Source organism: Culex pipiens, chromosome 1, assembly GCF_016801865.2.
Source record: "Culex pipiens pallens isolate TS chromosome 1, TS_CPP_V2, whole genome shotgun sequence".
Lineage (NCBI taxonomy): Eukaryota > Metazoa > Arthropoda > Insecta > Diptera > Culicidae > Culex > Culex pipiens.
The window spans coordinates 32,940,878-32,951,426 of NC_068937.1; the positions used below are offsets into that span (position 1 = coordinate 32,940,878).

A 10,549-nucleotide genomic window follows, 5' to 3' on the forward strand; every position below is an offset into this window, starting at 1 on the left:
GAAAAACTGGACATGCAGTTTGTAATTTTAAGTAACTTTTCTCACAAACGTGATGTGCATGCGATTTTACTATCGGCTTTTTTGCCAGCCAGATAATGGATCTATTCTGTGATCTCACCCATCTCAATGGCTATTACTTAGTTGAAGTATCAGATTTTAAGTGGTCTTCCCAACTTTAGAAACTAAAAGTGTTTCTCTAAATCTTCAAATGCTTGACGCGTGAGTTGTCTTACGGAAAGATAACAATGAGTGTCGAACTCTACTATAAAAGCATTACCCCTCCTCTTCAAACCCACATCGATCAATAGAGCAACATGGCATCGAAACTAGCGGTAGCGTTCCTCGTAGTGGCATTCCTGGCACTCGCTTCTTCCCGATCCGGTAAGTACGTGTAAGCGCACCACGTGCCGGACCTAACCTCAACCCGTCGTCCCACAGCTCCGCGAATCATCGGAGGAGACGAGGCCGCCCCGCACGAGTTCCCGTACCAGCTGTCCCTCCAGTGGAACTTTGACCACCCGGACACAGTTTGCGTGCACTTTTGTGGCGCTTCCCTGCTGACGGCGGACTACGCGCTGACTGCTGGCCACTGTGATGTGGAGTACTCGGTAGAAGGATTCCCCGAACTGGTTGCCGCCGAACACAACGTGGAAGCCCAGGAAGGTCCGGAGCAGAGACGCCGGGTGGCCGCGTTCGTGGTTCATCCCGGGTACGGGGGTGGGGTCGGTCCGAACGATATCGGCGTGATCCGCGTGGAGCGGCCGTTTGAGCTGAACGAGGTGGTGCAGCCGGTTCAGCTGCCGAAGCAGCTGGTGCAGTTCCAGGGAGACGTTACGCTGACCGGGTGGGGATCCATGTCGACCTCCTTGTACCCGGAATATCCCGACAAGCTGAGGGTGGGTGGTCGTTCGTTGACATTCCAACAAATATCAATTTTGATTATCTTTTCAGAAAGTGGTCCTCCCGTTGGTAGACTTCAACACCTGCCACCAGCTGTGGGACTTTACGACCGCGCTGGAGGAGAGCAACGTCTGTGCCGGTCCCACGGACGGATCCCGGTCGGCTTGCTCCGGAGATTCCGGTGGTCCGCTGGTCAAGCAGCTGGACGATGCCGCCGTCCAGGTCGGAGTCGTGTCCTGGGGTTCGCTCCCGTGTGGGCAGCCCAACAGGCCGACGGTGTTCACCGGAGTGGCGTACTTTGTCGACTGGATCGAGGAGCAGCTGCGCCAGGATGCGTGAGATGTGGAAAAGGAATGGCTTCTTTTTAAGGAAAATACGGGTTTTTACAACGAAATAAAAGAAAATTTTACAGTCTGCGCTGCAGCAATGAGCTAAATTTATAATTTTGTTATTCTCTTCGTGCAAGAATCTAAAACGTGCAAGAGTTGCGTTGGAGAATTTGAACGGTGCGCGTCGCGGTCATCACGCAGGATTTTCGTTGCCGTTTCCGTCTTTGTTTTATCTTTTCAGCGCATTCATGCATGCTGTTGATAAGGGAAACATCATTTGATCGTTTGAGCGTATGGTCGGTTGTATTGATAGGATATTACGGTCCTGTTCAGCAACGGAGAAGGACAACCATGGGTGGTCTCTCATGCTCATGCTCATGCTAGTGCAAGAATCAAAAACGTGCAATTTGAGCCAAATCGAGTTGCTCATATTGCCTCAGATCCCCTAAATTCATTTTCAATCCTGAGGTATTCAAAAAAACCAAAAAATCTCCGTGCATTGTTGTTACTCTTCATATGAAAGAAGTTTCAGTCTTATTGTGTTATCTTGACACACGTTGGAAATTTAAGTAAGTGCGACAACCGACAAAAGGGGTCAGTTCAGAACGCGTGTAGGGACGCAGGTTCCGGACGCAGCACGATGGCTGCAGTAGCCTACCTCCCGACCGCCCTCTGACCACGGTCCGGTTCCTGATGTCCCGTTCGGACCTGTAGAGATCCGCTCCGCTCGTTCCGTAAACGTGTACACTCTCTGCTCACTTGTCCTAATCTGTCACTCTTCCTCCAGATCGTTCAATCCCAGGTAACACGGATCGGTGTTACATGATAATTCTCAGATAGGGTAATCCAAATATCAAGAAGTCTTAGAGATGCTCACCGACATCTCCACATCCCCCCTAAAGTTTCACAGACCAGAATTGTAAATAACGTTTTTTTTATGTACAGAAATGTACATTGTACATAGTTGTAATCTGGGTGCTGAAAAGACAGAATGCGTAACGTGATTTTCGAAAGCTCCCCACTGCTCCCCACTAATACAACTGCACTACAGCTATAAACATAAACAAAGTAGAAGGCTATGTTCAAGCTCAAGCGTGACATATTTTTTTGCTGCTGAAGTGAATTATTATGAAACATTTTGGATCTGTTGATGTTGATGTTTTCGATGAAAAATAAGGTGCTTCGCACTTTTTTCTTTGAAGACTAAACGATGGGCGGCCAAAAGAGGCCTTTTTTGTTTTCCACGAGATGAAAAATTGTGTCAAAAGTGGGTGGAATTTCGTGAATCAGAAGAGCTACCGAATGGAAGTTCCGAGATTATGTATCTTTGATGTGTAGTGATAATATCGGAGTAAGATTATCCAATATTATGTGGAAAGTACTATTCATAGTTATTGATAATTCGTCGCTAACATTAAAAAAAGCGTCATAAACATAGGTTTTGCGTGAGACATAGCGATTATAAAATTTTAGCGACGAATTATGCCAATCTCGATTTCAACCCTCTTATTAAGATGTTTTGACTTCGAATACCTCAATAGCCATCGATTTTTTTTTATTCCTGACTAAATAAATTTTAGATCGATCACAATACTTGCCACTTCTTGGTATAATTATGCGAACAGTAAATTGGTTCCGCTTTGACAGTTCTAAATTGAGGCCGCTTTGCGGACAACTATTCTGCACCCAGGTTGTAATATGCCTACTTTTGATTATAATTCATGTCAATGTAGTTTCATTTGTAATGATAATTTATAGTAACTGTAGGTAATCTCGAATCTCACCCCTTCTTTTTTTTTGTATAACTCACAGCTTAGGGCCAAGAAATGGCTTTACAAACAGTAGAAAAAAAGGAAAAGGAACGATTTTTTTTTTTTTTGGGATTTTCTTCGCCCTCTCTGGCTTGTTTTCGCTGCTGTCCATTTGAAATTTTCCTTGACTGGTTGCTTACCAAGTGCGTATACCGCTCTAGCACAACTGAAAATTATGTATTTAACTACTTCGAATTAACCGTACTATGCTTCAACTGTTTTTTTTTTTCATAACATTCAATCAACTTTTTTAAAACGAAAAAGCGAACATACACGTAATTGATATCCCGTAAGCTTTGGGTAATTCTACAGTGATCGGTTCCTCAGAATTCATGCTCAACACACCTCTTGTTAGCTAAATACATTGGCAATTCAGCTCTATCTATTCTAATCATGATTCACTCCTCAGAGCTTGTACTGTTATTGTCATTAACTCCTCAGAGCAGCACCAAAGTCCATTTCTTAGAAAGTTTGATCAATTAACTCCTCAGAGATCTTCTACCAAATCAAATTCTATTTCATCAAAAGAACACCCACTCCTAAAGACTTTAAAAATCAATACTTAGTAAACTCCTCAGAACTATAATTTATAACATTAGTTTCAGATTTAATCAGAAAGGTTATTCTATGATATAATAAAATTTAATTATTTTTTTTTTTAACAGAGTTCTTCCGCAAAACTTATATTCTTAGTACAACTCCTCAGAACTTCTCCGACAACTCCTCAGAAATCTCCAATACAACTCCTCAGAGTTCATCAGTACAACTACTCAGAGCTTGACTCAGAGTCTTGAACTTGTAAAATTACTTAGAAAATGCATTACTCCTCAAAGTCTTGAACTTGAAATATTTATTCAAAAAATGTATCATCTCATCAGAGACTAGAACTTGGAAAACTGCTTACAATATTCACCAACTCCTACCTGTCTTGAACTTGGAGAATTACTCAAAAAATCATCAACTCCTCAGAGTCTTGTGCTTGCAAAAATCATCAGAAAATTCATCAACTCCTCAGAGACTTGAACTTGGAAAATTTATTTAGAAAATGCATCAACTCCTCAGAGTCTTGAACTTGGAAAATTACTTAGAATATTCATCAACTCCTCAGAGTTTTGAACTCGAAATTTTCTTAGAATACTCATCAAGTCCTCAGAGTCTTATACTTCTTCAGAAAATGTATCATCTCCTCAGAGACTAGAACTTGGGAAACTTTTTAGAATACACATCAACTCCTCAGAGTATTGAACTTGCCAAAATCCTCAGAAAATGCATCAACTCCTCAGAGTTAAGAACTCGAAATTTTCTTAGAATACTCATCAACTCCTCAGAGTCTTATACTTCCTCAGAAAATGTATCATCTCCTCAGAGACTAGAACTTGGGAAACTATTTAGAATACACATCAACTCCTCAGAGTATTGAACTTGCCAAATTCCTCAGAAAATGCATCAACTCCTCAGAGTCTTGAACTTGCCAAATTCCTCAGAAAATGCATCAACTCCTCAGAGTTTTGAATATGGAAAAATACTTAGAATACTCATCTACTCCTCAGAGTCTTGAACTTGCCAAATTCCTCAGACATTTTCCTCAACTCCTCGAAGTTGTAAATTGTCCACTAGAAGAAACAGCATGTGATTCCACCGGGCACCTAATGTTGGCATATTAGAAATTTAACATAAAATTACTGCTGCTGTAAATCTGAAATTATATAATGAGCAAACAAATTTACCTCAAATGTTGCAAAATAAGTTGTTTAAATAGTCGTATTAGGTGAATTGAATTGAATTTGGACCGCTTCCTTAACTATCAAAATAGGAGAATTTCCCATTTATGAAATTATTGTGATTCATGAGTTCACGAACACATCTCAAACAACGCTAAAATATCTTTACCCAAAATTGAGTAGTTTTGACAGAAATCTGTAACAATCCAATACAGACAAATGTCCGGCAACACTCTATAGAACCTTAAAACGTTCGGCCACTCCTTCCGAATGAGTTTATTATGCCTCCACGAAACCAAAACAAAACAAACTGAGTAGGCCTGAAACTACTGAAAGGAAAATCCCTCCAACCTGCCAAATTTCAATCATCCGCCAAAGCTCAGTGCGGCTCAGCGCTACGCCCCGCACAGCAAAAAAAAAAAACTTACACACTTTCACTTTTCTTACCACTTACTCCTCGTCGCCAGATGTAGGGACGCAGGTTCCGGACGCAGCACGATGGCTGCAGTAGCCTACCTCCCGACCGCCCTCTGACCACGGTCCGGTTCCTGATGTCCCGTTCGGACCTGTAGAGATCCGCTCCGCTCGTTCCGTAAACGTGTACACTCTCTGCTCACTTGTCCTAATCTGTCACTCTTCCTCCAGATCGTTCAATCCCAGGTAACACGGATCGGTGTTACATGATAATTCTCAGATAGGGTAATCCAAATATCAAGAAGTCTTAGAGATGCTCACCGACATCTCCACAACACGTACATGCCCCACTACCATAAACATTTTTGATTATAACTCGCGACTCCGGCAACCAAATTCAACCAAACTTCGGGACAATGCACAGACTGGTCAACCAAACAAAACATTTTTGTTATTGTTTACATTGCGTGCTCTATTTATTGTTTATTAAAGGTCAAACATTAAAACGCGTTTTTCTCGGAACGTCAAAAAGCGACGTATGACAAAGTAGCACAACAGCGTGGAACAGTTTTTTTGATTTATTTATTTTTTTTTTTTCAATAGAATAATTCAAAACAATTATTATAGACGTTTACATTGTACTTAAATAAAAACTTTATCAAAATAATGTTTAGTTCGATTTTAGAATTCTTCACAAGTTCAAAAAAAATCGCTTAGAACATTGTTATGCTTTGAATGAAAGCATAATGTTGCAAAACCTTTCAACCCCGAACGCTAACAAATCGCAAATAACACCCCCGAGCAAACATTTTCCGAATCGCGGCGCATTCTACATCCCGTTGTCTGTTGCGTTGCCAATCAAAGAGGTTCCGTTTATTGGGCAAGTCACGCTAGGCCCCGAAAATTTGATAAGCGTGGCATAATTCCTCACCCGAAAGCCGAAAAATAAACGAACTTTGGCCCGAAGGGCTATGGCCTGGCCAATTTTTCCCCGAGCGCCAAATAGGAAAAGGGGGCCGTCCATAAAAAAAGGTATTTATTTCTTATGGTTGTAGAATTTCAAAAATTGAAGAAGAACATTACGTCATTTTTGAACGATCAATTTAAAGGGAAATATACAGATTTTCCTTGAATTCTAAATTATGAGTTTCCCAAAAAAACTCAACTCGTAAAAAGTTGGATACCGATCTCAAATGACAAAGCCAATTCTCAACCTTGAGCTTCCTCCGTGCTTTTCTTGGCACAGTGTTCAGGGCGCGAGCACAAAAACTTTGAACGAAGCATTCCGCGCAGTTTTATCGTTTTGTTGGAAGTTATGAAAATTAAAAAAAAGGGAAAACACGCCACCCTTCCCCCCAGTCATTGTCATCGTGAGCTTTTGCAGTTTTCTGACCTGTAGAACGCGCGCTTCACTTTCACCTAGTTTTGCTTGGCCCGGCGAAGGACACCGAAACGCTCTTTCCCTTCTGGGGTGAGTCCCTCCCCTTCCCACCTATATAAATTATTTCGCAATTTATTGGCCTGATTTGGATTATTCTTGCTGCAGCAGTTTGCGCGCGTTTTTAGGAGTCATTCGGATAGTTTTCCGCGGAATGGAAAGCACAGATTGGTGGAAAATGCAGTTGGCACTGGATTCGACAAATATTAATACAAAAAAAAATGTTCCTGCTTTTTGAATTCCCGAAAAATAAACTATTGTTGTAATAAGTAAGAGATATAAAACAGGGGCAGAAAGCACAACAATTGAAAATTTTGTCAATTTTCCTAAATTTGCTAAAATTTGTTGAATTTGCAAATAATTTCAATTTTCCTAAATTTGTTACATTTGATAAAATTAGTTAAATTTGCTAAAATTTCTTTAAATTCGCTAAAATGTGTTTTAATTTGCTAAAATTTGTTAAATTAGCTAAAATTAGCTAAAATTTGTAAAATTACCTAAAATTTGTTAAATTTGCTAAAAAAATTTAAATTTGCTAAACTTTGTTAAATTTGCTTAAAATTTGCTAAAATTTGTTAAATTTGTTAAAATTTGTTCCTTTTGCTTAAACTTGTTTAACTAGCTAAAATTTGGTAAATTTACTGAAATTTGTTAATTTATCCAAAACTCCTTTAATTTGCTAAACTCTGTTAAACTTGCTAAAATTTGTTAAATTTGCTGAAGTTTGTTAAATTTGCAGAAATTTGTTAAATTTGCTTAAATTTGTTAAATTTGCTAAAATTTGTTCAATAAGCTAAAATTTGTTAAATTTACTAAAATTTATTAAATTTCCTAAAATTTGTTGAATTTGCTTAACTGTGTTAAATTTGCTAAAAATTTGTTAATTTGCTAAAATTTGTTAAATTTGCTGAAGTTTGTTAAATTTGCCGATATTTGTTAGTTAGCTGAAATTTGTTAAATAAGCTAAAATTTATAAAATTTCCTTAAATTTATTAAATTTGCTTAACTCTTTTAAATTTTCTAAGAATTTGTTAAAGTTGCTAAAATTTGCTAAATTTGCTAAAATTTGTTAAATTTGCTAAAATTTGTTAAATTTGCTAAAATTTGTTAAATTTGATAAAATTTGTAAAATTTACTAGAATTTGTTAAATTAACTAAAATTTGTCAATTTTTCTAAATTAGCTAAAATTTGTTAAATAAGATAATTTTCTTTAAATTTGCTAAAATATGTTAAAGTTGCTAAAATTTGTAAAATTTGTGCTATCCCTAAACGTAAAATTTGTAAAAAATTTGTAAAATTTGCTAAAATTTGCTAAAATTTGCTAAAATTTGCTAAAATTTGCTAAAATTTGCTAAAATTTGCTAAAATTTGCTAAAATTTGCTAAAATTTGCTAAAATTTGCTAAAATTTGCTAAAATTTGCTAAAATTTGCTAAAATTTGCTAAAATTTGCTAAAATTTGCTAAAATTTACTAAAATTTGCTAAAATTTGTTAAAATTTGTTAAAATTTGCTAAAATTTGCTAAAATTTGCTAAAATTTGCTAAAATTTGCTAAAATTTGCTAAAATTTGCTGAAATTTGCTAAAATTTGTAAAATTTGTAAAATTTGTAAAATTTGTAAAATTTGTAAAATTTGTAAAATTTGTAAAATTTGTAAAATTTGTAAAATTTGTAAAATTTGTAAAATTTGTAAAATTTGTAAAATTTGTAAAATTTGTAAAATTTGTAAAATTTGTAAAATTTGTAAAATTTGTAAAATTTGTAAAATTTGTAAAATTTGTAAAATTTGTAAAATTTGTAAAATTTGTAAAATTTGTAAAATTTGTAAAATTTGTAAAATTTGTAAAATTTGTAAAATTTGTAAAATTTGTAAAATTTGTAAAATTTGTAAAATTTGTAAAATTTGTAAAATTTGTAAAATTTGTAAAATTTGTAAAATTTGTAAAATTTGTAAAATTTGTAAAATTTGTAAAATTTGTAAAATTTGTAAAATTTGTAAAATTTGTAAAATTTGTAAAATTTGTAAAATTTGTAAAATTTGTAAAATTTGTAAAATTTGTAAAATTTGTAAAATTTGTAAAATTTGTAAAATTTGTAAAATTTGTAAAATTTGTAAAATTTGTAAAATTTGTAAAATTTGTAAAATTTGTAAAATTTGTAAAATTTGTAAAATTTGTAAAATTTGTAAAATTTGTAAAATTTGTAAAATTTGTAAAATTTGTAAAATTTGTAAAATTTGTAAAATTTGTAAAATTTGTAAAATTTGTAAAATTTGTAAAATTTGTAAAATTTGTAAAATTTGTAAAATTTGTAAAATTTGTAAAATTTGTAAAATTTGTAAAATTTGTAAAATTTGTAAAATTTGTAAAATTTGTAAAATTTGTAAAATTTGTAAAATTTGTAAAATTTGTAAAATTTGTAAAATTTGTAAAATTTGTAAAATTTGTAAAATTTGTAAAATTTGTAAAATTTGTAAAATTTGTAAAATTTGTAAAATTTGTAAAATTTGTAAAATTTGTAAAATTTGTAAAATTTGTAAAATTTGTTAAATTTGTTAAATTTGTAAAATTTGTAAAATTTGTAAAATTTGTAAAATTTGTAAAATTTGTAAAATTTGTAAAATTTGTAAAATTTGTAAAATTTGTAAAATTTGTAAAATTTGTAAAATTTGTAAAATTTGTAAAATTTGTAAAATTTGTAAAATTTGTAAAATTTGTAAAATTTGTAAAATTTGTAAAATTTGTAAAATTTGTAAAATTTGTAAAATTTGTAAAATTTGTAAAATTTGTAAAATTTGTAAAATTTGTAAAATTTGTAAAATTTGTAAAATTTGTAAAATTTGTAAAATTTGTAAAATTTGTAAAATTTGTAAAATTTGTAAAATTTGTAAAATTTGTAAAATTTGTAAAATTTGTAAAATTTGTAAAATTTGTAAAATTTGTAAAATTTGTAAAATTTGTAAAATTTGTAAAATTTGTAAAATTTGTAAAATTTGTAAAATTTGTAAAATTTGTAAAATTTGTAAAATTTGTAAAATTTGTAAAATTTGTAAAATTTGTAAAATTTGTAAAATTTGTAAAATTTGTAAAATTTGTAAAATTTGTAAAATTTGTAAAATTTGTAAAATTTGTAAAATTTGTAAAATTTGTAAAATTTGTAAAATTTGTAAAATTTGCAAAATTTGTAAAATTTGTAAAATTTGTAAAATTTGTAAAATTTGTAAAATTTGTAAAATTTGTAAAATTTGTAAAATTTGTAAAATTTGTAAAATTTGTAAAATTTGTAAAATTTGTAAAATTTGTAAAATTTGTAAAATTTTTAAAATTTGTAAAATTTGTAAAATTTGTAAAATTTGTAAAATTTGTAAAATTTGTAAAATTTGTAAAATTTGTAAAATTTGTAAAATTTGTAAAATTTGTAAAATTTGTAAAATTTGTAAAATTTGTAAAATTTGTAAAATTTGTAAAATTTGTAAAATTTGTAAAATTTGTAAAATTTGCAAAATTTGTAAAATTTGCAAAATTTGTAAAATTTGCAAAATTTGTAAAATTTGCAAAATTTGTAAAATTTGCAAAATTTGTAAAATTTGCAAAATTTGTAAAATTTGCAAAATTTGTAAAATTTGCAAAATTTGTAAAATTTGCAAAATTTGTAAAATTTGCAAAATTTGTAAAATTTGTAAAATTTGTAAAATTTGTAAAATTTGTAAAATTTGTAAAATTTGTAAAATTTGTAAAATTTGTAAAATTTGTAAAATTTGTAAAATTTGTAAAATTTGTAAAATTTGTAAAATTTGTAAAATTTGTAAAATTTGTAAAATTTGTAAAATTTGTAAAATTTGTAAAATTTGTAAAATATGTAATTTGTGTAATTTGTGTAATTTTTGTCATTTTTGTCATTTTTGTCATTTTTGTCATTTTTGTCATTTTTGTCTT

At 32.1% G+C, this 10,549-nt stretch overlaps 1 protein-coding gene across 1 annotated transcript; it reads left to right on the forward strand.

Moving 5' to 3' along the window:
- The first annotated feature begins 234 nt into the window (after positions 1-234).
- Positions 235-1,333, forward strand: LOC120429178 (trypsin-1-like). Its single transcript, XM_039594391.2, has 3 exons — positions 235-381; positions 439-896; positions 952-1,333. Exons 1-3 carry the CDS (start codon positions 315-317, stop codon positions 1,237-1,239), a joined length of 813 nt encoding a protein of 270 aa, XP_039450325.1. The 5' UTR covers positions 235-314; the 3' UTR covers positions 1,240-1,333.
- Positions 1,334-10,549: the final 9,216 nt, after the last annotated feature.

What these genes read in the sequence shown, in the direction of transcription:
- LOC120429178 (XM_039594391.2), top strand. Translation starts at nt 315, where the DNA reads ATGGCATCGAAACTAGCGGTAGCGTTCCTCGTAGTGGCATTCCTGGCA. An exon ending in ACTCGCTTCTTCCCGATCCG is followed by an intron (nt 382 to 438) that starts GTAAGTACGTGT and finishes GTCGTCCCACAG; the next exon opens with CTCCGCGAATCATCGGAGGA. An exon ending in AATATCCCGACAAGCTGAGG is followed by an intron (nt 897 to 951) that starts GTGGGTGGTCGT and finishes TTATCTTTTCAG; the next exon opens with AAAGTGGTCCTCCCGTTGGT.